Source organism: Anolis sagrei, chromosome 1 (genome assembly GCF_037176765.1).
Source record: "Anolis sagrei isolate rAnoSag1 chromosome 1, rAnoSag1.mat, whole genome shotgun sequence".
Classification (NCBI taxonomy): Eukaryota; Metazoa; Chordata; class Lepidosauria; order Squamata; family Dactyloidae; genus Anolis; species Anolis sagrei.
The window spans coordinates 156,706,174-156,733,720 of record NC_090021.1 but is presented as its reverse complement, the minus strand read 5'-3'; the positions used below and the strand labels follow the sequence as shown (position 1 = coordinate 156,733,720).

Sequence of the window (27,547 nt, the reverse complement as noted above, 5' to 3'; positions counted from 1 at the left end):
GATGAAAGGGCATGGGGCAATCTTGGCATGTTTGATTGGGCTGGGCCCAAGAGAGGCCTTTTTAAAATCAGGAAGTTAACTTCCTTCCCCAAAGTCAAAAAGAGAATTTAAACATGAGTAGAGATGCAGCCAGAAAGCTGTTCTCTGAGGTCTCATTGAGGATTGTCCACACTAGCAATTCATGCTCCTCATACTGACAGATTTCATAGAATCATAGAATCAAAGAGTTGGAAGAGACCTCATGGGCCATCCAGTCCAACCCCCCGCCAAGAAGCAGGAATATTGCATTCAAATCACCCCTGACAAATGGCCATCCAGCCTCTGCTTAAAAGCCTCCAAAGAAGGAGCCTCCACCACACTCCGGGGCAGAGAGTTCCACTGCTGAACGGCTCTCACAGTCAGGAAGTTCTTCCTAATGTTCAGATGGAATCTCCTCTCTTGTAGTTTGAAGCCATTGTTCCGCGTCCTAGCCCTACCCAAGCCCTATGAGGAGCGGCTTAAGGAGCTGGGCATGTTTAGCCTGAAGAAGAGAAGGCTGAGAGGAGATATGATAGCCATGTATAAATATGTGAGAGGAAGCCACAGGGAGGAGGGAGCAAGCTTGTTTTCTGCTTCCTTGGAGACTAGGACGCGGAACAATGGCTTCAAACTACAAGAGAGGAGATTCCATCTGAACATGAGGAAGAACTTCCTGACTGTGAGAGCCGTTCAGCAGTGGAACTCTCTGCCCCGGAGTGTGGTGTTGTTTCGTTATTGTTTCGTTATTATTTCCGTATGTCTGGTGCAAGTTTTATAGTTGCTGTTTGTTTTATCAGTGATAAAAAAATAAATTATTACACCAACAGATTTGAGTGCTATCTGCTACCCAGACAGCCTGAAAAGATTTTAGTCTGGCGAGAATGGCTGGTTCGGCTCTGATCATACATATAATGCAGATTGAATTGCGATATATGGACAGTGTATAATCATATAATGTAGTTTGAACTGCAATATATGGTTCCATAATGCAGTTCAATTCCCGGATATACTCGAGTATAAGTCGACCCGAATATAAGCCGAGGCACTAGGGCTGTCCAACCACGGAAAAATTTGTTTCTAAACTCGATTCGTTTTTAGGGGGTTTTTGCGTTTCGTTATTTAAAATAATTCCGAAATTTTTCTTTTAAAAAGTTCGATATTTACGAAATTTCGGAAATTACGAAACAAATACGAAACAATTACAAATCGATTCGTTAATAGCGGACGCGATTGCACAATACGCTAAAAAACCTTCCAAATGGGACAGGGGGAACTTCTGAAGCTTCCCTCTCCCTCTGTTGTTGACTGTTGGTGTAATAATTTATGTTTTTATCACTGATAAAACAAACAGCAACTATAAAACTTGCACCAGACATACGGAAATAATAACGAAACAATAACGAAACGATTTCGAAACAATTACGAATCGATTACGAAACAATTACGAAACAATTACGAAACGAATTGAAAAATTCGTTTCGTTTTTTAGTTGCTCCTGAATGGTTCAATATCGCTTCGTTATAAAAAAAATAACGAATTAATAACGAATTATGAAATTAACGAACGAAACCGCCCAGCCCTACGAGGCACCTAATTTTACAAAAAAAAAAGAAACCTGGGAAAATGTATTGACTCGAGTATAAGCTGTGGGTGAGAAATGCAGCAGCTACTGGTAAGATTCAAAATAGAAATAGATACTAATAAAATTACATTAATTGAGGCACTGGTAGAGTAAATATTCAAAAATATTTACATAAAATTGTAATTTAAGATAAAACTGTCCAACTCTGATTAAACCGGGATTGTGGCGCAGCTACCTGAGTGTCAGGGGCATTAAGATCACTCTGACCAAAAGGTCATGAGTTCGAAGCCAGCCCAGGTTGGAGTGGGTTTCCAACCAATGGTGTGTAGCCTGTTGTCAACCTTTGCAACCCGAAAGACAGTTGCATCTGTCAAGTAGGAAAATTAGGTACCACCTTAAAGTGTGGGGAGGCTAAATTAACTGTTTTATGAGGCCATAAAGAAGACACCAGCAAAGCATTCTAGCGGGGAAGCATGCGGGGAATGCGGAAGTGCTTCATCAGCATCGCAGATGGACAATGAAAGCGAAAGCTCCCCTGGTGGCCAGAAAAAGTTAAATAGCCTCTGTGTATGTCTGTATATGTTTGTATGTCAAAAATCGGCATACACATATATGTTTGCCATATATGTGTACACTGTAATCCACCCTGAGTCCCCTGTGGGGTGAGAAGGGCGAAATATAAAAGCTGTAAATAAATAAATAAATAAATAAATAAATAAACCATTATTCTAGCCTTCAATGTAAATATGCTTACATATCCTTCAAATAATAAGAAAAGGAGTAAAATAATAAATAAATAAATAAACCATTATTCTAGCCTTCAATGTAAATATGCTTACATATCCTTCAAATAATAAGAAAAGGAGTAAAATAATAAATATAATAAAAATAATAGAGTAAAATAATAAATATACTAACAACAATAATAAATAGAGTAAAATAATAAATGCTATAATAACAATAAAGAGTAAAATAATAAATGTAATAATAATAAATAGAGTAAAATAATAAATGCAATAAAAATAATCAATAACAGAGTAAAATAGTAAATAACATTTACTCGAGCATAGGCCAAGGGGAGATTTTTCAGCCAAAAAAGGGGCTGAAAAATTAGGCTTATACTCGAATATATACAGTAATTTCAAATTATATTACATGGTTAGTACATAACTAACCTGCGTTTTGCAGGCATAGTAGCCAAGAACTCAGTGGGGGCCCATCCAAACATGGCCAAAAACTGGGATCTGTCTTGGTTTTACTGGAGGCATCCAAACGACACCTACAGTAAAACAGAATTAATTTGGAACAAGCCAGAGTTTCCCTGGTTTGTTCCTAATTAATTAAATATCTGGTAAGATTAAGATCTTATGGTAAGATTCAGGTCTTAATAGGTATGGGCCCTGTGCATATTGGACCTGGGGACCGCATCACACAATTCCTAGGCCCAATCCACACAGCCATCTCAGTTTTTTGGGCTCTAGGAGCCAGAAAAACCAAGAAGGCACCTGCCTCTCCCCCAAATGTACCCCTAAAAAAAACTTACCTGGCCACAATTATGTTTCTTCTTGCACCCTCCTGACACAAGGAAATGACACAGCGGGGGGGGGGGGGGGGGAGGAGAGATTTTTCTCCTCGCCCTTCCCCCCATTTCCTGGTGTAAGGAGGAAAGTAATGCCAGCCAGATAAGATTTATTTTATTTTTAGGGGTACATTTGGGGAGCTTTGTATTCGGGATGGCATGTAGTCACTCTGCCCCCAGGAAAGTCCGGATTTTGGGGGCAGAGTGGGAGTGGAATCTGTGCCAAAGTGAGTTTTTTAAACCCACTTTTCAAAACCCATTTAGGCATGAATTTAGGGCCTGCCTGGAAGCACCCTGAGTGTGTTCTTGACTAATGGGAATGCTTTATTTGCTGTACCCATTTATTAGCAGCAAATTGCCATCCAGCAATACAATGCATGATGCTACAGATGAAAAGAATATTTCAAAATAGTTTCTTGAGTGATGGAAAATGCTCACAAGTAAAGTCTTAGGTAAGAAACATGGCAGTTTGAGACTTATTTTGCATGAAAAATGCATAGGTTTTTGTTGATATCTGTGCAAAAAGTGTTTTGCACACATAAAGATATTATTTCTCCACCTTACCCTCATCTTGAACAGTAAAGAGTTTTTCAAAACTTCATTGGTTTCAACAACTATATCACAGCAAGTTGACAAATGGTACAAATTATTCTTTCTTGCATTCAAAATATGATTCATGAAGACTTCATCCCTACCACACATCGAGAACCCAGTTGAAAAAGTCAAAGGAAAGTTTGGCATAGCTCTTCCAGAATGACTTTTGACAGATTTCTATATTTGCAGGAGATGGATTTTCTTTCTGTGCCATCTCAACAAAAAGGATTTATAGATACTAACCTGTTTCAGTAGACATCCCTGTTTGATCACCACACCTCTGAACTCTTCCTTGAAAACCCCATCATCGTCACTGGAATTTCCTTCGCAGAAGAATCCACTGTCTGCCTGTTCAAAGACATTGTGCTAAGTATTTTTTTTTCTTTTTTAAAAACTTCAAAGTGATTATTAACTTGCTCCTCTTCTGCCCAAACTATCCAGGCTTTTTTCTTTTCTTTTTGAGAAAAGAACATTTATTTAGCCATGCTGATCCCATTTGCCACACATTCCAACCTCAGAGGAAATGGGAAGGAGTAGCTGAGAAGACACAGTATGAGGAAGGGCAGGTACTAACAAAGTCAGGGTCACCGCTGCTTATAACTGGAGCCTCCAGTGGCGCAGTGGGTTAAACCCCTGTGCCGGCAGGACTGAAGACCGACAGGTTGCAGGTTCGAATCTGGGGAGAGTGCGGATGAGCTCCCTCCATCAGCTCTAGCTCCTCATGCGGGGACATGAGAGAAGCCTCCCACAAGGATAATAAAACATCAAAACATCCGGGCGCCCCCGGGCAACGTCCTTGTAGACGGCCAATTCTCTCACACCAGAAGCAACTTGCAGTTTCTCAAGTCGCTCCTGACACAACAACAAAAAAAAACTGCTGCTTATAGAGGAGGGGAAATAATGAAATATATTTTCAGCCTGTGGATATTGAAGCAGAGGGCAAAATCAGATTACAAATTTGGCTGATATATATATTTGGGAGGATTGAGTAGTCCTAGGGTAGATATTCCTAGTTACTATCCCACTAATATTTTCTTACATAATATTAGTATCTAGCTCACTGTTTTTTAAATTGTGGGTCCCCATTGAACCCGAACAATTTTCTGAATGTCACCTAGTGGTGTTTTTAGGAATTTTTATGACTCTGTTGTGCAGTATTTACAGTGAATTCTGCAGAAAAGGCTTCAACTGTGCTTCGCAAAAAAGGAATCAGCCTGGGTTGTTGTAGGTTTTTTCGGGCTACATGGCCATGTTCAAGAGGCATTCTCTCTTGACATTTTGCCTGCATCTATGGCAAGCATCCTCAGAGGTAGTGACCTCACAACCTCTGAGGACGCTTGCCACAGATGCAGGCGAAACGTCAGGAGAGAATGCCTCTAGAACATGGCCATATAGCCCGGAAAAACCTACAACAACCCAGGCTGATTCCGGCCATGAAAGCCTTCGACAATACACAGAATCAGCCTGGTTAGTAAATCTTACAAACACTGGTGTGTTATCAGTATATGTTTTATTTTTATACCTGTTTTACATAGCTATATACCTGGGATTAGGTTAAAAAAATGGGCACTTCTACACTGTCATATAAAATCCCGATTATCTGCTTTGTAATGGATTATATGGCAGTGTAGAAGCAGGCTAAGAAGCCGGAGCCTAGCTAAGGCATACAGAGCAATAAGAAATTCAGTTTTAGGAGCAAATCAATTGTGTACATGTATTGTAAGTATGTATTTGTTGATTTGATAGCGGAGAGGAGTAGCAGGAGATGTGAGTAAAATCAACTTGTTTGTCTTCTCCAAATTCTGGAGTTTAATTCTCCCCTCAGAACTCTTAAACCCAGAAAGGTGAGAAGACTGCTCCATTTTGACAGAACTACTCCCACAGTCCACTTATAGCTAAACCAGGAAATGTGTGGTTAGTACAGCTAGTAAGCATGCTCTTCAAACCAATGCACCCAAAGTTGAGACTTGGTTTTACTGACCTCATTTCTGAAAAGTGTGTTCAAGGGCATGGACTAATTTGTGGTTAAATGTTTGGGGCTAAAACAGAATTTGCAGAAGACATTTACAGATCAACCCAAAGCATGCATCCTATCAAATGTTAGGTAATTGGGACAAACTCTCCCTCGACTTCAGTGATTCATGGCCTCTAAGGTTTCCAAGACACTGGTTTGCCAGAAGAAGCCATGTGTGCCTACATGGCAAATAAATAGGATTAAAGTCAGTCCTTCAATCGGCAGGCTTAATTTTTGTGGATATGATGGTTCACAGATTTGATTACTTTTTGACCTCACAACCTCTGAGGATGCCTGCCATAGATGTGGGCAAAACATCAGGAGAAAATGCTTCTGGAACATGGCCATGCAGCCCAGAAAACTCATAGCAACCCATTGATGAATATGGTCTCTAGAATCTCTTGATCCTGATCTCACATAGCAGGTGTGCAAGGTAGTTAATTTCCATTATGCAAAGAGTAGGAAATGCTCTGAAACAAATGTTTGTGTAAACCAGTGGTTCTCAACCTCAAGATGTTTTGGCCTTCAACTCCCAGAAATCCTTACAGCTGGTAAACTGGCTGGGATTTCTGGGAGTTGTAGGCCAAAACACCTGGGGACCAAAAGGTTGAGAACCACTGGTGTAACCTATATATGTGTAGTACCTGGAAAGATACATAGGCCTATCTATATGGACATATAATCCAGTTTCTGATCTAGATTATCCGTTTTGAACTGGATTATATGCCAGTGTAGATCCAGACATAGATATATATGTCCAGTGTTCTACAGAAAAAGAAGAAACCTGCATAACAATACATTCAATCAGTCCCTATCCCTACAGTACCCTGTCACAAAACATTAATTTCTAGATAGATAGATAGATAGATAGATAGATAGATAGACAGACAGATCGATATTTGGCAATCTGCAAAGCAGAGTGGGCAAAGTCCAGACTCCTGGATGCATTTTGCCCGGATGCCTCCCTGAAGCTCTCAGATACGCTGCCCCATTTACATGTGCTGATTTTGGGTAGTTCATTCTTCCTATAACAAGAGGGGAAATCACTTAAATTGGGTCATAAACATGGCGGTTTAGTCTCCACGTGTCAATCCCTCAACTATGAAGATAGAGAAAATGGCAGCTGGAAGTGCCAAACTATGGGAGTCGGCGGCGTGGAAGAAATTCATGCCTGGTCCCACAGTGGCTGTAGAGATATCTCGTGCTTTCAAACTTACAAAGTAATAATAGGCGTCCTCATTGTCAAGGAAGGGAGTTTCCGACAGGCCTTCAGCTGCAGTTTTGGATAGCTCCCCAGCAGCCTGAAAATAACCTTCATTCAACAGGGCTGATGCCACCATTAGACCCCCTTGGCGATTTTGGATGGCATTATTGGATAGAAGCCAGTCAATGACGCAACTGCCTGGTAGCAAAGGAACAAACCATGGAGTGTTAGTAGGCATGCAGTAGATAGCTCAGGCTTAATCGGATAGCATTGATTAAGCAAAGGGAAAGGGCTGTCATCCTCATAGTCTTTAAAGTAGGACTTCCACATTTGCAGGCTTAATTTTGGAGATCCAATTAGTTGCAGATTTGATTAATGCATTCCCAATAAGAATCTCTAGATCAGTGGTTCTCAACCTTCCTAATGCCGCGACCCCTTAGTACAGGTCCTCATGTTGTGGTGACCCCCAACCATAACGTTATTTTCGTTGCTACTTCATAACTGTAATTTTGCTACTGTTAAAATAGTCATAATGTAAATATGCAGGATGTATTTTCATTAACTGGACCAAATTTAGCACAAATACCCGATACGCCCAAAATTTGAATACTGGTGAGATTGGGGGTGATTGATTTTGTCATTTGGTAATGCTGGAGTTACTGGGATTTATAGTTCACCTTAAATCAAAGAGCCTTCTGAACTTCATCAATGATGGAATTGAATCAAACATGGCACACAGAATTCCCATGACCATGAGAAAATACTGGGAAGGTCTGGTGGATATTGACCTTCAGTTTGTGGAGTTATAGTTCACCTACATCCAGAGAACATTGTGGACTCAAGCAATGATGGATCTGGATCAAACTTGGCACAAATACTCAATATGACCAAATGTGAACACTGGTAGAGTTTGGAGAAAATAGACCTTGCCATTTGGGCGTTGTAGTTGTTGGGATTTTTAGTTCACCCACAATGAAATAGCATTCTGAACCCCACCAACGATAGAATTGGACCAAACTTTTCACACAGAACTCCCATGACCAACAGAAAATACTATGTTTTCTGATGGTCTTTGGTGACCCCTCTGACACCCCCTTGTGACCCCCACAGGGGTCCCGATCCCCAGGTTGAGAAACACTGCTCTAGATCCTCCAGCATAACTCTTTGTCAACACCAGCCATAGAGTTGCACTGTAGGTCATAGACATTCCTAGAGAGCACACTTCTCTATGCATTTGTAGACCTCCATTTTTAATTTGACTTTTTGTAATTTGCAGTTTTTCCATTTTTGCAGGTATCCTGCATCCCTAAGCCCAGTAAAGTCCTGGCTTATGGCCTACACTGCCTTCTATCACAGGATCTGATCTCTGATCTGGATCCCTAACAGATAATCAATCACACTATGACTCTATTTTATAGAGTCCCCTTAGGAGTGAGAAAGGCAGTATATAAATACTGTAAATAAATTTATAGTTCTCTAAAAATGCTGGTAAAAGTTCTTTACCTGTAAAGCAGTGATTGAATATTTTCTTGTCTTTTTCCAGTTTCATTTCTCTTATCCCTTTGTCAGGGTCTTTCATTGAAACATACAAGTTACTGTTAGGAAGTAGAAATGATTAATAGTTAGGAAAGAATGTTGAGTTAGGAATTAATCATAAATCTTCTTGGACCTCTTTCCTAACAACTTTTGAAACTGACCTATGGGCACAGATTCCAAAAATATTATCTTATTTGATTCCTGATTATTATTATTATTATTATTATTATTATTATTATTATTATCTTTATTTGTACCCCGCTAGCATCTCCTGAAAGACTCGATGCGGCTTACACAGGCCAAGGCCTCAATAAAACAACAGCATAACAAAACACATAACTTAAAGCAAATCAAACATTAAAACAATAGCAGTAAACAATAAAAACAATACACCATAACACAATAAAACTAGGGCCGGGCTGAATGTAATGGGTACAGATTAAAAAGTGCTGGATGTGACAGGTGGATGTAGGATTTTAGGGTAAGTGCAATGTGCAGACCATTTTAAAACTCTGATAAAGTGCTTCTGGGACATATTGCTGGAGTTCCTATTCTGGAAAGGCACATCGGAACAGCCAGGTCTTAAAACTCTTCCTAAAGACTGCCAACGTAGGGGCTTGTCTGATGTCTTTGGGGAGGGTGTTACTAGAAGTGACACCCACAGCAAGCCTCTACTGAGAGCTGCATGTAGCCAAATGTCACAAGAAATTCAATGTGCAGATTTGACAAATATGAATTTAATATGATGTGTGGGAATGAATGGAAGAATGGAAGGTGGATGTATGGAGTTAACAATTTTGGAAACACCAGTATAATATTACGACCTGCAATGACTAACTACCTGCTTGCTGGAATGTGGATAAAACCTGCTAATGAGATCTGAAAAGTAATCTCTGATAAGAACGGGAATGTTTGCAACATTCCTAATGTTAAGAAGGATGTCAACATTATAACAACACCACTCAAGAAGATCAACATTTGACCAGGAAACTGAGATGGAGCCAGGGTGGGAGATGTCTATCATTAATTTACAACTTTGGGACTACATCAACAGAATATTCCTATAAAAGACTCAGTCTAATAAGGCTCAAATTGTGACCAACCTGAGGAGTCTGGTTCACCCACCATGCTCTTCTCCATGGGAAGGAGAGAGATGGCATATTCTGAGAGTGTCAGATCTGCACGGGAGCAGTCTGGTCACTTTGGGGCTTCTTTCTCAAGGGAAGAGGAAGAAGTGTGCTTTTGGAGTCTTAGATTTTGTGCAGGGAGTCAGGTTCTGCTGTATGGAAAACAGAGATCTGGTCCTTGGCATTGTTCTTAGGGAAAGAAGTGTTGGCATTTCGGCGTTTTGAAGTTTTGGCGTTATGGAAGTTATGGAACTATGCATTGGCAGGCTGCAGGAAATCAGGGTCTGGCCTCAGGTGCTTCTCCAAGGAGGGAGAAAAGGATATGGTAATATTTGGATGCATGTGGATGAATGCGTGTACGTGTGTGTGAATGTTGAGTGAAAATGTAATTTCCCTTTGTTTGTTTGTTAACCAGTGTAATTGTAAATCCAATATAGTTGCATAGAATCTGTATGACTGTATGTCCAATGTCATTCTTTGTCTAAATGTTTTTCTGTAATCTGATATATCCTCTCACACTGGAAATTGCAATAAAAAGAACCTATGCTTCAAAGTTATTGAAAAGTCATTTATGACACAATGGTGGGTGTAACGAAGCGTTAATCCCACCGCTTGTCAACCAAAAATGTAAAGAAGCAGGGCTAATCTCACTAGATGCCACCAAAAATTATGTGAGGAAGCATCAATCTTCTTTAATGCCACCAATATTCTGTGAGGAACCTTCTTTTAAATATCTATTAAGCTGCCACCAATATGTTTAGAGACGCTGGTTTATGTCTCTGTTTATCTTTAGTTGGGTTGTGAGGTGATTTTGGTAGTGTGGAATGCACCAAGCATAACAGCAATGGAGGAGGCAGGTTTGAAATAAAAAGAGAACAAGTTTTATTGTTAACAGAACGTAATTGTTGCAGTTTTGAGAGTTTGAACTTGGCACAAGGCTTGATGTTACAAAATGGCTGGTTTGAGATACTTTCAGGCTTCTGAATGTTACAAATCTACAAACTCCTTCTTTAGTGAAGTGCTTATACTATTCCAGAGTTCCCTATTGTGAATGTCCACACTGTTTGCCCTATACTCGGAACAAACCACTGATCACCAGTCTTTCCTTACTGGCAATCCTGAAAACCCCCTCTGTTAGATTCTTTAACCTAAGTAATCTAACAAGGTAACACCTTCAGCTCTCTTGCTGAAGAAATATTCACAAATTCTAGGAACTACTGAATTCTCACAGCTTCACAACAGAGCCCTAACTGGGTCTCTTTCACCGGACTAAACTATTTTCCCCAGAGTCCTTTCTTGACTCTGCTATTTCCCAGAGCCCTTAACTGGCTCTGCTCTTCTCCGGGTCTCCTCCACCGGACTGGAGCTTAACTGCCACACTCCAACCTTTTTCTCCTTAAGCTCCGCCCACCTCCTCTTCTGCCTTGTCTTGTCACCATGGCAACCTATCCCTCACAGCTAGGCCATGGCAATAAATGTAATACATAAATGCAGTTTAAACACAGTACATTAAACACTCTATAATAAACATTATAAATAACACTTTATAATGAACACATCTCTACAGTGGGTCTGTTGGACTTGTGGAGAATGGATTAGGCTGGATCTCACACATTCAAAGCTCTGAGATTGCTATGGAGCTTTGTGGAAGCTTTGGTGTAAATCATGTCTCCTCTTGAGTTGAATTAAGGGTGGAAGCACAACAAATCAAGTGGTATGTCATGTGGATGCCCCACAGCACTTTACACATCTTTGTTTACAGTTTCACTATTCATTTTGAACATATACACAGAGATACACTCTGCATAGGAGAAAAAGCAGCTTGGAAGTGATTTGGAGGAGAGAGGTCTAGGACAAATTAACACCACTCTAGAACACCACTATTTCACATTTAATTTCCATTTCCTGGGGCTGCTCCTCTTCATTCAAAGCAACCACAAAAACAGCATCAGAAGTTTGGATGGGGTGTGATTAACCCCTAAGTCAGTGGTTCTCAACCTGTGGGTCCCCAGGTGTTTTGGCCTACAACTCCCAGAAATCCCAGCTAGTTTACCAGCTATTAGGATTTCTGGGAGTTGAAGGCCAAAACATCTGGGGACCCACAGGTTGAAAACCACTGCCGTAAATGAAGAATGTCACTCTTCTCTTGTTCACTTATGACAGTTCAACTCTCTATTCCAGGGAATGAACTAAGGTTAACTTTTCACAAACCTTAGATTGATTGTTGTTGGAAGCTTGACAGATTTCCTAGTTGATCTCCTGGAAAATCTTTGGCCTCCCAAAATGCACTTTATGGCCTTCTTAATGTCTTTCACCCATGCATCTCTCTCCTCAAGGTGGGAGGCTTGGAAGAAGTGGTCTTGCTGTTTGGTAGTTGTGAGTTTAAAGACAAACTGGAATAGAAATGGGTTTTGTAATGGTCAGCATTTATTTTCCCCATGACTATGGGCATAATTTATGTTTATAAGCTGTGACAACAATCAAACAAGGGATTTTGGGTGCTGCAGTCAAAAGTTTAACATCTCTATGCTCTGATTTTAGAAAAGAAATTGAAGTGTGCCCTTGTTACATCATGTAACAAGGGCACATGAAAAATAACACCTTATAGCAACACCTTGCTATACGTCTCTGTAATTGCCAACCTTAAAGAATATTTGTAATTGTTCAGTTTTGCAGTGGGAAATTTTGTATTTTCGAGATGTGTGTCTCCACCAGACCTTTCTGAGCTGGGGAATTACAAAGTACCATTGGATAAACCAGCCTTTCCTGACCTGATGTCTTTTATCTGAACTACAATAAAGTAGTCATGGGGTGATGGGATTTGGAGTCTAACATAGTTGGAAAGCACCATATTAAAGATTTTGATATAGGCAGTTTCCAGTTCTTGGTTTTCCTGCTTGCTCTAGAGATCCGCAAAGATCTGGGTTCTCCAAAGACATCTAGGGACTTCATCCCATGAACGGGAGAGGGAGGGAAGTGGTGAAAAGTACAGGGAACCATCTTACTTCATTCAGTACTATTGAGGTCCTTCTTCTGGGATGTCCTTTCCTCGTCTTTCCCCCATATTTCACTGTCTTAAGCCAGTTGGAGTTAGGTACCAACTAACTCCTCAAAACGTATTCTGGGCTATGTTTCCATGCACTGCGGAAATCGAGTCCCATTAAGTCCCACCAGAAGGGCCCTTACATCACATGATGGCCTCCGTGGGACTCCATTTTCCAAACGCATTGAAATTGAGCCCCCCCCCTCCCAATTAGGCACCTATTACCACATATGGTGGCAATGCAAAAAAGTAAAAAGCTTTTGGAAAGAGATACATTCACATACACAAAGAATCTTGCAGACAAAATTTGAGTTGAAACCGGAGTATTACCTACTACATCTAATAGATTTTGATCCAGGACTAAATCATGATAAGTTACTGTATTACTGTATTACTTGTCAGCCGCAGCAAGGAATGTTCCAGCTAGAAAATGGAAATCTAAAGAACTCCCTACATTCGAATCTTGGATTCTGAAAATTAGGGAATATATGGAAATGGACGACTTGGCGAATATGGTTTATGAAAAAAGTAAGAAGAGAAGAATCGACTGGCAACCACTGAAGAAATATTTAGAGGAAAGGAAAAACATCCAGATATAACAACAGTGAAGGTGTTTTATATACATATAAAAAAATGTTACGAAGAAACTAGAAAGCAAGTATTTTGTTTTCTTTTTTTTATTACCCTGTGGACTCTACTGGAAGTCAACCATATGTTTAACATGTCATCTCACCTCACTCCCCTCCCTTACCTCCCTTACCTCCAATCCCCCCACCCCTACCCCCTATTCCCCCAATTGTACTTCCCTTTATCCCTCCCTTTATACTGTATGTCATAATTACTGAAAATCTGCATAATAAAGATGATAAAAAAATTCATTGAGTCCCCAAAATTGAGCCTATAATACGTGGGATGAGGTCCTAGGGTACAAAATAGATCTTTTCAACAAAGCTGAACTTCATAGATTTCCATATAAGGTGATCCCTTAAAGAAGGCCCAGGTGAACCCACCCGTAGGGAGATAGAAAAAAAACAAAACATAATGACAAACGTTGTTTTCTAGGCTGACTTTTTCTTCATGGCTTAGTTAACCAGCAAGAAGATCTGATAGAACCATAAGTCTGGTGAAAATGTCTACCAAATGCCACACCCTTTATTCAGTGTTCTTTAGAAGACATACAAACTTACCATCCTTTTACCAAAATCCTGGCAGGGACTTGTTAGGGTGCTTCCTTTTAGAGGAATCATTCCTTTAGGGTTGGTGTCAGTCTTCTTCTTAAAGAATTCAATGGCGTCTTCAGACAGCACAACCCACATCGGTTTCCAGGTGTTAAACATGCTACCCTGCATTCAAAACAGTTGTAGCAATATCAACATGCACATTCTGTGACAGCCTAAAAAGAATCATCTTTAACAAAATTGTGCCTGAATAAAAATATGTCAGGTTTTACAATGTATTGTAATGTAATATAGCTGAGTCATGCACTGCTAATGGGCTTCTATTGGAAATGCTGAGTCATGCATTAACTGTATATAGAACTTCATTTGGGGAATGTGTTCTGGCCTAGTCCAGGTGATTGTGAATGATGCAATCCTGGGTTTGAGTTGGGAACCAATCAGAGATTGCTATATGTAAAAGAATTGTATACAAGGAAGTCATGTACAGTGTATTCTCTCTCCTTGTGCTGTGATGTTGTTCGTCGAAGGCTATATGTAATTAATTAAAAGAACCTGTCTGCTAAGACAAGATATAACTGTGTGCTGTGGTAAGTCTGTAATATCATCTAGACTGGGGGAAAGACAATGGTAAAACTGACAATGGCCGGGCATGTGCTCAATTGTCTGTAAAAGGTTCCAGAGTGACTGCAGGCTGTGGGAGCAGTTGACTGAAAATACTGCGCAGGAAGAAGCTACTGGAAAGCGATGAAGTTGTACAACTGATCTGCTGCTGAATTGTGAAGTTAATCTCAACAAAATATATTTATATATAACATATCAGGCTCTACCTTTCACTCCCAAAGGACTTCTAAATAGGCTTAAAAACAGGCTTGTAAAATATGATATTGGGCAAAAACCAGATTCACATAAGCAAGAAGCAAGATGCTGGATGCCAGATGCCAGGGAAAGTAACCACAAAGGAAATTTCCCACTGAAACAAAGACAAAACCCTTCCTTTCGATCAAGCAATGCTATAATAGCACCCTGAAAAGCGCGTACCACCAAAAGAGACTCCAGCTGTCACTTCTATCCTGGAATATTGCAGGGTGGTCAAGAAAGGCATTAGACCCTTCCTTTCAGAGGATTCATTGAAAAATATGAGATTATATTTCTCCAAGAAACTTGGGCTATCAGGGCCGTAGCCAGAAAAAAATTTCGGGGAGGGTTGACAATTTCAGCGGGGGGGGGGGGGTTGAAAATTTCGGCAGGGGGGGTTTGAAAATGTCGGGGGGGGGGGTTGAAAATTTCGGGGAGGGGGGTTGAAACCTGCCTCCTAGCTCACGCTGAAGTGAAGAGCACAGCAGGGGGAAGAGCAACCTTCAATAGCCTGCAGCTCTGCCCCTGTCAACCACCTCCACCAAGTCTGGCCTCCTTAATGAGAGCATTCAACACACACACATCCAACTTGGTTGCTTCACTACATCGGCTATTGCTGCAAGTAATGACAGTGTGAATAAATTGTCAATATTTGCCTGAGATAGTGCTTACAGTTCTGAAGGGACTTTTAATTCTTTGCATCTCATAGACTTAGCATGGGGATTTAGTTAACCAATTAAAATTCATGAGTAAACCAGGTTTTTTTAAAATATCTGAAACATTTCGGGGGGGGTTGAACCCCTAAAACCACCCCCTCGCTACAGGCCTGTGGGCTATAATGGATATAATGTTAATGATTATTTTTCTCATTCCTTAGCAGATGCCCCTAGTAATAAGGGAGAGTGACCCCCAAAAAAGGGCTATGTATGCTAGTGGCGGCAAGATTGTGGGCATCATTGGTTAAAGTGGAACTACAGAATTACCTGGCTACAGCTCTCTATACCCTTTTATTAATTAATGCAGTGTCCAATGTCGATAAAATAGTGAGGAGTAGAGACATCACACTGGCAACGAAGATCCACATAGTTAAAGCAATGGTATTCCCCGTAGTCACCTATTGATGTGAGAGCTGGGCCATAAGGAAGAATGAGTGAAGGAAGATAGATGCTTTTCAATCATGGTGCTGGAGGAAAGTTCTGAGAGTGCCTTGGACCACCAGAAGATCCAAGCAGTCCATACTTCAGGAAATAAAGCCCAACTGCTCACTGGAGGGAAGGATATTAGAGACAAAGTTGAAGTACTTTGGCCACATCATGAGAAGACAGGAAAGCTTAGAGAAGACAATGTTGCTGGGGAAAATGGAAGGAAAAAGGAAGAGGAGCTGACCAAGGGCAAGACGGATGGATGGCATCCTTGAAGTGACTGACTTGACTCTGAAGAAGGTGGGGTACGTGACAGCCGACAGAGAGCTTTGGCATGGGCTGGTCCATGAGAGTCGGAAATGACTGAACGAATGAACAACAATATTCCACCACAATGGAACAAGAAGCTGGTATGAAGAGACTGGGCCAAGCTGGATAATTACATAGGCAGCTTGTCAAATAGGTTTCCTGAAGCTACAGTAATAATGGCTGGTGACCTGAATGCTCAAATTGAACAAAATTAGGTTGCCCTGTATACCTACTATCATGAAGCTCCCCCGGCCCGAAAGCTCATACCTCATAGGTGATTAAAAGACAAAGGCTAGATAGACACTAAATAATGTCTGAAATGAAATGTTCCTTAAAATCTTAAATACACCCCCCAAAAAATTATAAAACGATGTTATGTAATCATCAAATGTACAACCATGCCCCTTTTGGTTCAAATGGAAATGTTCACAAACTGCAATTGCCCTATATTGTTCTTAGGGGCAACTAAAATGCCACAAAAGTGTAAAAGAGTGGGTTGTTGTAGGTTTTTTTGGGCTATATGGCCATGTTCTAGAGGCATCTAGAGGAATACCTTTAGAGCATGGCCATATAGCCCAAAAAAACCTAAAAAACCCAGTGATTTCAGGCACGAAAGCCTTCGACAATACATTGTAGACCAGTGGTTCTCAACCTGTGGGTCCCCAGGTGTTTTGGCCAACAACTCCCATAAATCCCAGCCAGTTTACCAGCTGTTAGGATTTCTGGGAGTTGAAGGTCAAAACATCTGGGGACCCACAGGTTGAGAACCACTGGTGTAGAAGCTTTTGAAGTCTTCATAAATCAGCAAGTTTAGATGGTACAGTAATAATACAAAATTGGGGAATAATAGGAGAGTAGAATCCCAACAGGATCTCCATTACGATTTCTGTTTATATTTGTAGACTAGCACAGCTGCCTATGTTATCGCTTGTTTTGATCCAGTTTGCTCTGGAAATTTTCACTGTAGTTGGAACTGAGTAGATCCCACTTAGGCTGAAGCAAAGTCTTTAATTCACGAAAAAGCAAAGCCAAGATGCCAGACCTCATCTGAATATTCTTGCTACACAAATTATGCATTTTTCAAGGGAGTTGTGTATGTGGGAGGGTGTGTGCAGAATGCAAAGTCGCTGCCATGCAACTTCCCTAAAATGTCACTTCTCCTTTCCTTTCCTCTCTGTCTGTTATACCGCATGCCTAGAAATAATGGTTTCCCCCCACTATTGGTCACAGAAAATGTTACCACATATATTCTGTTGATAATTCAAACCCACAGTTAACATGAGAAGCTGGCAAAGCTTCCCCACAACTACTGTCAAAACCTAGCCTCAGATGTTCATTCCTTAGCTGCAATCTTATGTGCGGTTACTTGAGAGTACAGTCAACTGTATTGAAACAGACCTCGTCAGTGTAGAATTAAGGCTTGCCCTGTTAGTCCCTTGAGTGATGGAATGCTATAATGCAGTCAATGTGGAGCAGACCTGGAACACAGTCCATTGATACCACTGGTTTGCAGTATGATGGTTGTTTCGATATGGCTTGAAATGTGGACCATACTGGGTTTATTTTGTGCCAGCTTCATTGATGTTCAGTTTATTTCAATTCAAGGTGCCAACTGTGTTTTAAAAATCCAGTAACATTGTCGATGTGCCAGGCTTGATGAATGCAAGGCTGGGGTGAAAACTGCTGGAAGAAACATTAACAACCTGAGATATGCAGATGACACCACTTTGATGGCTGAAAGCGAGGCGGAGCTGAGGAGCCTTCTAATCAAGGTGAAAGAAGAAAGCGCAAAAGCCGGGTTGCAGCTAAACATAAAAAAAAAACAAGATTATGGCAACAAGACTGATTGATAACTGGCAAATAGAGGGAGAAAACATGAAGGCAGTGATAGACTTTGTATTTCCAGGTGCAAAGATTACTGCAGATGCAGACTGTGGCCAGGAAATCAGAAGACATTTACTTCTTGGGAGGAGAGTAATGTCCAATCTCTATAAAGTGGTGAAGAGTAGAGACATCACACTGGCAACGAAGATCCGCATAGTCAAAGCAATGGTATTCCCCATAGTCACCTACAGATGTGAGATATGGACCTTAGGGAAGGCCGAGCGAAGGAAGATAGATGCTTTTGAACTGTGGTGTTGGAGGAAAGTTCTGAGAGTGCCTTGGACAGCGAGAAGATCCAACCAGTCCATACTTCAGGAAATAAAGCCCGACTGCTCATTGGAGGGAAGCATATTAGAGGCAAAGATGAAGTATTTTGGCCACAAAATGAGAAGACAGGAAAGCTTAGAGAAGACAGTTATGCTGGGGAAAATGGAATCACAGAATCAAAGAGTTGGAAGAGACCTCATGGGCCATCCAGTCCAACCCCCTGCCAAGAAGCAGGAATATTGCATTCAAATCAGGAAAAAGGAAGAGGGGCAAGATGGATGGATGGATGGTATCCTTGAAGCAACTGGCTTGACTCTGAAGGAGCTGGGGGTGGTGACGGCTGACAGGGAGTTCTGGCATGGGCTGGTCCATGAGGTCACGAAGAGTCGGAAATGACTGAACGAATGAACAACAACAAACATTGCCGGATATCTGTGCTCAGTTCCCACCACTCTTTTTATTATCTTGTTTTACTGGATTGTTGTGAGTTTTCCGGGCTATATGGCTATGTTCCAGAAGCATACTCTCCAGACGTTTTTCCCAAATCTATGGCAGGCATCCTCAGAGGTTTTGAGGTCTGTTGGAAACTGTGGTTTATATATCTGTGGAATGTCCAGGGTGGGAGAAACAACTCTTGTGTGTTGGAACATTAAATAGCCTTGCAGCTTCAAAGCCTGACTGCTTCCTACCTGGGGGAGTCCTTTGTTAAAATGTATTAGCTGGTCCTTATTGTTTCTTGCCTGGAATTCCACTGTTTTTGAGTGTTGCTCTTTATTTGCTGTCCTGACTTTAGAGTTTTTTTCTAATACTGGTAGCCAGATTTTGTTCATTTTAAAGGTTTCTGTTGAAATTGTCCACCTGCTTGTGGATTTCAATGGCTTCTCTGTGTAGTCTGACATGGTGGTTGTGAGAGTGGTCCAGCATTTCTGTGTTCTCAAATAATATGCTGTGTCCAGGTTGGTTCATCAGGTGCTCTGCTATGGCTGACTTCTCTGGTTGAAGTAGTCTGCAGTTCCTTTCATGTTCCTTGATTTATATTTGGTTGCTGTGTTTGGTGGTCCCTATGTAGATTTGTCCACAGCTGCATGGTAGACTGTTCAGTTATGCCAGCAAAATTGTTCAATAGACTGTAAGGGCAAGCTTACAAGGTTCGTTCTTGCTCATTTTAAAAGGTTATTTAATCCTCTGAGCTTATTTTAGCTGAGCTTTTGATAGCTTTTAGTCTAATATTGTTTTACATAAAGTTTTCATTATATTTATAATGCTGTGTGGTTGCTGTCTATTGTTGGATTTAATTTTGGGGGGGGGGGGGATATCCCAACTTATATTTGATTGTAAGTTTCCCTGAACCTCATTTTATTGCGCAAATGACCCACAAACATCTCAACGAAACTTTACAGAAAAGGGGAAATAAATGCCACTGTTGAAAAAAGACTTAAAATTTCCCTACAGATTTGCTTCTGTTTTGAAAGTGTCTTGATGGTATTTAAGAACTCTATTTTGATTCCTCCCATGCCAGTTGCAGTTTCTTTTGTGGTGTGGTTACTTCCTGTGCTTCCATTTAGATTCCTCCTGCTCATTGAATATTCCCTTCATCATATATTGGGAAGTCTGACTTGGCCACGGTGGTACGCGCTCTGGTTACATCCTGTACAGACTACTGCAACGCTCTCTACGTGGGGTTGCTTCTGAAGACTGCCCGGAAGCTACAAGTCCAACGAGCGGCAGCCAGACTACTAACAGGAGTGGGGTACAGGGAGCATACGACTCCTTTGTTGTGTCAGCTCCACTGGCTGCCAATCAGCTTCCGAGCACAATTCAAAGTGCTGGTGTTGACCTATAAATCCCTAAACGGTTCCGGCTCAATTTACCTGTCCAAACAAATTCTCCCCTATGAACCATCAAGGTTGTTAAGATCTTCTGGAGGGGCCCTGCTCTCGGTCCCACCTCTTTCGCAATCGTGCTTGGTGGGAACGAGGGACAGAGCCCTGTAGGTGGTGGCCCCTCAGCTCTGGAACTCCCTCCCGATGGAGATTAGATCTGCCTCTTCCCTCCTAACTTTTAGAAAGTTGGTAATATCATGGCTTTGGGACACTGCATTTGCAGATTGATGACTGAGTCAATAACTGTTGACCTACTGGCGGATGGCGATGAATTTGTAATTTGTGACTTCGCTCTGACAAAGTGACTTTTTTGTAAATGGTATGAATTGTATTTTAAAGCACTGAGCTGCTGAGCTTGTTGATCAAAAGGTCGCAGGTTCGATTCCGGGGAGCAGCGTGAGCTTCCGCTGTCAGCCCTAGCTTCTGCCAACCTAGCAGTTCGAAAACATGCAAATGTGAGTAGATCAATAGGTACCGCTCCGGCGGGAAGGTAACGGCGCTCCATGCAGTCATGCCGGCCACATGACCTTGGAGGTGTTTACGGACAACGCTGGCTCTTTGGCTTAGAAATGGAGATGAGCACCACACCCCAGAGTCAGACATGACTGGACTTAATGTCAGGGGACTACCTTTACCTTTTATATTGATGATGTATATTTGCTTTATCTTATTGTACTGAATCCTCTGTTGTTAGCCGGCCTGAGTCCTCTCCGGAGGTTGAGAAGACCGGGTTATAAAAACTCCAAATAAATAAATAAATAAATAAAATGTATTGTGTATGTGCAGTGTTACAGTTTTGATTGTCCTTTCTCTCATTAGATGGTTTAATTTAGCTGTTCATTCCATTGGTGACTGTGATTTAGAGCTCTCTACACACTTTGGTTCATGTGTTTTCCCCTTAAAACTGAAGACCGTAGGGAACTTTCCCTGGAACATGAAATATTATCTACTTAGACAGGATGACCGAAAACCTGTGGGTGCATCTGGCTATACAAAGTGGAGTCCACGACATGTGAGTGTGGAGAAGAGCAAATCATAGACCACCTATTACAATGCAGGCTGAGCCCCACCACATGCACAATGGAGGACCTTCTTACAGCGACATCAGAGACACTCCAAGTGGCCACCTTTTGGTCAAAGGAAATTTAGTATAATGCCAGGTTTTTAACTATGTTTGTGTTTTTTTTAATCTATATAAATAAAAATGTAATGTTCGTTTGTGGGATTAGCATAACTCAAAAACCACTGGATGAATTGACACCAAATTTGGCCACAATACACCTATCAGGCCAACAAGTGACCATCACTCATAAAAACACTGAAAACACAATGGAATCATAGAATCATAGAATCAAAGAGTTGGAAGAGACCTCATGGGCCATCCAGTCCAACCCCCTGTCAAGAAGCAGGAATATTGCATTCAAATCACCCCTGACAGATGGCCATCCAGCCTCTGTTTAAAAGCTTCCAAAGAAGAAGCCTCCACCACACTCCGGGGCAGAGAGTTCCACTGCTGAACGGCTCTCACAGTCAGGAAGTTCTTCCTCATGTTCAGATGGAATCTCCTCTCTTGTAGTTTGAAGCCATTGTTCCACGTCCTAGTCTCCAGGGAAGCAGAAAACAAGCTTGCTCCCTCCTCCCTGTGGCTTCCTCTCACATATTTTATACATGGCTATCATATTTCCTCTCAGCCTTCTTTTCTTCAGGCTAAACATGCCCAGCTCCTTAAGCCACTCCTCATAGGGCTTGTTCTCCAGACCCTTGATCATTTTAGTCGCCCTCTTCTGGACACATTCCAGCTTGACAAGGAAGGGACTTTAAAAGCCAAAAAACAAAAATTACATTACAACACATGCGCAAAAACACTCACTCTCTCTGTCTCTCTCTCTCTCTCACACATACATATACGCGCAAACATACATATACACATATGCACAAATATATACACACACAAATACACAGACTGGGCCACAGCAACGCATGGCAGGGGACGGCTAGTACATTATAACTGTATTCTCAATTTGTTTCTGACATGATGAATAAATAATCTGACTATAGATCTACACAGAAGTCACTTCATCATAGCTACAGGCTTTTGGACATTTCTATTCCTGGTGGGAAAATGTGTGTCATGGACACTTGTACAGAGTCCTGGTACTTAACACTAAATCCTATCCAGAAACTTAGGATCAACAGGGCTGCATCCATCCCATCAGTTGTTGAAAAATTATTTTCATGGGTTGTTGTAGGTTTTTTCGGGCTGTATGGCCATGGTCTAGAGGCATTCTCTCCTGACGTTTCGCCTGCATCTATGGCAAGCATCCTCAGAGGTAGTGAGGGGTGGTGGGAGTATTTTCATGTTTTACTTAATCAGGATAAAGGTATGTCAGGAATAACCAAGATGCCAAATGTATGGTGATGCTAAGTGACCAGCAATGTTTTTCAAAATTAAAAGCAGGAAGATAAGTGTTTAAATAGTGTGTGCATAGGGGGGAACTAAACTCTTTCCCCACAGCTACAGTCTCCATTATACATATACACATAAACCACCCTATTAGTATTAGGAGGGGAAAAACTTTCCATTAGTACATGTGCAAAAACTGGCATGTAGGGAAGGGGTGGTTTTCTAGCAACGGTGGCTGAGGAGGGAAGCAACCTTGATTATAACCTCCTACTCACTTCCATGTGCCTGACATTTAATTTAGAAAAACATATGCATTGGTTGCTAATGTCAAATAGAGGTATGCTCTCAGTTTAGTTCACACACAAATTCTGATTCTGAATAGTCATAGAAGTACACTTCCTAGGAATAACCAGTTGTGTCTAGTTTAAGACTTTGGTTACTCCTTTCTGATGATTATTACTAATAAAAATAATAATAATCAGCAGAAAGGAACAACAAAACATTGCTGTTAACAATAATAACAATTATTATTATTATTATTATTATTATTATTATTATTATTATTCTGACGCAAAAACACAGTATGTCACAGCAAATGAGATCTATATGCTGGATTTCATAATTGTTTTTGAGTATTTTAATATGTATTGTATGGAAGTATGTTTTAATATGTGTGTTTTATGGAGTGTTTTTCAATGATTATGTGTTTTAGCAATGTTGTAACTCACCTTAAACTGTGAGGAGAGATGGTTAAGAAATGAAATTATTATTATTACAATACAATACAATACAATTCTTTATTGATTAGTCAATTTTGACCATATCAAAACATACAAAACATACACATACACATACAGTAAAACCATATATGAATACGAGGCATCATGGCCTACTGGCCTGTCAACCCACTCCTAAATAATTGAGCAACTACGAGATAAAAAGGTTAAAAGATTAAAATTGTTTAATTCCTTAAAATAGGGTTAGGGTGGGGGGCATGGGTAGGTAAAACTAGTGGCGTGTCCATATTAAGTTTTTAAGTTTGAGTTTTGCTGATGGCAGCAAGGTCGCCTCTCTCTGCTTCCATCTTCTCACGGATGGCCAGCGCTTTTTGGTTATTATTATTATTATTATTATTATTATTATTATTATGTATTTAGAGGCATTAGGTGCCTCACAAAATCCTACTTTCATCCTACCTCATGTCTGCCATCCAAGAACCAGCCTTGTAGAGCTGGCTTCTAGGTAATGAACTGATCAGTTGTTGGTGGTTGGTGGTGGGGCTATTCACACTCCCAAAATATATAGATCTTAGTATTCAAGGTGTTATTTGGGGGTTTTTTTGTGTGTGTGTGTCAGGAGCGACTCGAGAAACTGCAAGTCGCTTCTGGTGTGAGAGAATTGGCCATCTACAAGGATGTTGCCCAGGGGACACCCAGATGTTTTTGATGTTTTACCATTCTTGTGGGACACTTCTCTCATGTCCCTGCATGGGGAGCTGGAGCTGACAGAGGGAGATCATTGACGCTCCCCCCCCCCCCCCGATTCGAACCTGCGACCTGTCAGTCTTGAGTCCTGCCAGCACAAGGGTTTAACCCATTGCACCACCAGGGGTTCAGTATTCAAGATAAATTACAGGCTACCAGTTATCAAGGAATGAAAAAACCATTAATTGCTCCTACATCTTTCGTTTATTTTATTTATTTATTATTATTATTATTATTATTATTTTACTGCAATTTGTATTTTTGTATTGTAATTTGTTGTTCGGGCTTGGCCCCATGTAAACTGCTCCGAGTCCCTGTTGGGGGAGATGGTGGTGGGGTATAAATAAAGATTATTATTATTGGGTTGTTGTAGGTTTTTTTGGACTATATGGCCATGTTCTAGAGGCATTCTCTCCTGACGTTTCGCCTGCATCTATGGCAAGCATCCTCAGAGGTAGTGAGGTCTGTTGGAACTAGGAAAAGGGGTTTATATATCTGTGGAATGACCAGGGTGAGACAAAGGACTCTTGTCTGCTGGAGCTAGGTGTGAATGTTTCAACTGACCACCTTGATTAGCATTTGATGACCTGACATTGCCTAGAGCAAACTTTTGTTGAGAGGTGATTAGATGTCCTTGTTTGTTTCCTCTGTGTTGTTGTGCTGTTGTAATTTTAGAGGTTTTTTTTAATACTGGTAGCCAGATTTTGTTCATTTTCATGTTTTCCTCCTTTCTGTTGAAATTGTCCACATGCTTGTGGATTTCAATGGCTTCTCTGTGTAGTCTGACACGGTGGTTGTGAGAGTGGTCCAGCATTTCTGTGTTCTCAAATACAATCAAGGAACATGAAAGGCACTGCAGACGACTTCAACCAGAGAAGTCATATTATGTCAGGCCGTTATATGCTAATCAAGGTGGTCAGTTGAAACATTCACACCTAGTTCCAGCAGACAAGAGTCCTATGTCTCACCCTGGTCATTCCACAGATATATAAACCCAATTTTCCTAGTTCCAACAGACCTCACTACCTCTGAGGATACTTGCCATAGATGCAGGCGAAACATCAGGAGAGGATGCCTCTGGACCAGTGGTTCTCAACCTGGGGTCCCCAGATGTTTTTGGCCTTCAACTCCCAGAAATCCTAACAGCTGGTAAACTGGCTGGGATTTCTGGGAGTTGTAGGCCAAAAACATCTGGGGACCCCAGGTTGAGAACCACTGCTCTAGACCATGCCCATATATGGTCTACAACAACCCAGTGATTCCAGCCATGAAAGCCTTCGACAATACATTATTATTATTATTATTATTATTATTATTATTATTATTACATATTCTGTAATATCTAATAGTGGCTGTAAAAAGAGCAGAGTCCCTGGAAATGCATCTCACAGTTAGGATGGCAACATGAATAATGCAAAAGAAAGAGAGGAATAGGGAAACAGTGGGTAGGTGGGTCCCAAGCCCATGATATTCTTGCAAAGTTGCTAAATACCCTGAAGGTATCAGAACCTGTATGATCTTGGAAGCTAAGCAAGGCAAGACCCTGGAAACACCCAACCTGCCAGGAAATACCAGGTTCTGCAGCCTATATTAAGAGGAAGGCAAAGGCACGCCCCCTCTGAGTATTCCTTGCCTAAAACATTCATGAGGCACGTACTACTCCTACTGCATCTTTGCAAAAGAACATGATGGAAATCACATTAGCATAGTTGCATTAAACAGATGCAGCTTTGTACATTGGCGGTTTCGAAACACTGAGAACAAATACCACTCCAGGTTCTAAATATTCTAAAGCTCTGCTATGACTCATGAAGATATTTTTCGATGTAAATAAATGCCATATAAATGCTCCTGTCCACTAGATGAAGTTCACAGCTCTCTTTGTTTCACAAGTTCAATTGGGGATAGTACGTTCAGGGGCAGCTCAACCCATTATGCAAAGTAAGCATTTGCAGTATAGTTGATTTTGACCAGGGTGCTCTTGAGGCGCTCTTGGGGGAAAATAGACCTTGACATATGCGAGTTGTAGTTACTGGGATGTATAGTTCACCTACAATCAAAGAGCATTCTGAACTCCACCAATGATGGAATTGAACCAAATATGGCACACAGAACTCCCACGACAAACAGAAAATATATATCAATGATTGGTTGGGGGGGGGGGGCAAAATATTGTTTGCTTGTTGTTGTTGTTCATTCGTTCAGTCGTCTCCGACTCTTCGTGACCTCATGGACCAGCCCACGCCAGAGCTCCCTGTCGGCCGTTACCACCCCCAGCTCCCTCAAGGTCAGTCCAGTCACTTCAAGGATGCCATCCATCCATCTTGCCCTTGGTCGGCCCCTCTTCCTTTTTGCTTACCGTTGAAAATTACCTAGGGTACATTCAACATTTAGTTTGCTTTAAAATACATTTCCTGCTTCAAGACTTTAACTAAAATTGTGTATGCCTACCTTTTTCACTAGATAGCCTTCTCTTATCAGCCTGGGTTCTCTCTCAGGTTCTTGGTTCATCGTTCTGTTTTTCTTTCTGGCCCAGCCCAGTTCAAACACAACTGACACATGCAGACTTGGTGAGCTGAATTTATACAGTTATCACTTTCGCAAGTTCCTTCGATTGTCAATCACATGAAAGCAGACTCATTTCCCCTTTCCGGAAGAAGGAAATGCAGAACCAACTGTGAGTCCTTTTTGATCTTCAAAGAAAACCCGTAGTATTCATATTAGGAGAAGACAAAAAATAAATGGAAAAGAATCAATAAATATACAGTGAAATGTTTGAGTTCCTGCCAGAATTCAGAAATTACAGAGATTCCCTTGTTAATGAATCATAGAATCATAGAATCCTAGAGTTGGAAGAGACCTCATGGGCCATCCAGTCCAACCCCCTGCCAAGAAGCAGGAATATTGCATTCAAAGCACCCCTGACAGATGACCATCCAGCCTCTGTTTAAAAGCTTCCAAAGAAGGAGCCTCCACCACACTCCGGGGCAGAGAGTAATAAATAGTGTGTGCAAGCATTTTAAGCACCGGGACTGTGGCACAGCTGTTTGAGTGTCAGCTGCATTAAGATCACTTCTGACCATAAGGTCAGAGTTCAAAGCCAGCCCAGGTCAGAGTGAGCTTCTGACCAATTGTGTAGCTTGTTGTCGACCTTTGCAACCCGAAAGACAGTTGCATCTGTCAAGTAGGAAAATTAGATACCACCTATGTGTGGGGAGGCTAATTTAACTAATTTACGAGGCCATAAAAAAAGACTCCAGCAAAAGCATGTGGGGAATGCGGAAGTACTTCATCAGTGTCGCAAATGGACGATGAAAGCGACAGCTCCCGTGGCGGCCAGAAAAGTTAAATAGCCTCTGACTGTTTGTCTATATCTGTTGTGTGTCTTGGCATTGAATGTTTGCCATATATGTGTACATTGTAATCCACCCTGAGTCCCCTGCG

At 41.2% G+C, this 27,547-nt stretch overlaps 1 protein-coding gene across 1 annotated transcript in view; it reads right to left on the bottom strand.

Annotated features, from left to right (window-relative positions):
- PLEK (pleckstrin) overlaps positions 1 to 26,904 on the bottom strand; it is a 33,831-nt gene extending 6,927 nt beyond the window's left edge. Inside the window, exons 1-6 of the mRNA XM_067469684.1 lie at positions 26,555 to 26,904; positions 13,885 to 14,040; positions 11,866 to 12,047; positions 8,495 to 8,586; positions 7,005 to 7,189; positions 4,017 to 4,121 (exon numbers count right to left, since the gene is read on the bottom strand). Coding sequence (XP_067325785.1) covers positions 4,017 to 4,121; positions 7,005 to 7,189; positions 8,495 to 8,586; positions 11,866 to 12,047; positions 13,885 to 14,040; positions 26,555 to 26,614 — 780 coding nt within the window. The 5' untranslated portion in view covers positions 26,615 to 26,904. The remainder of the gene's footprint in view (positions 1 to 4,016; positions 4,122 to 7,004; positions 7,190 to 8,494; positions 8,587 to 11,865; positions 12,048 to 13,884; positions 14,041 to 26,554) is intronic.
- Between the last annotated feature and the right edge of the window lie 643 nt (positions 26,905 to 27,547).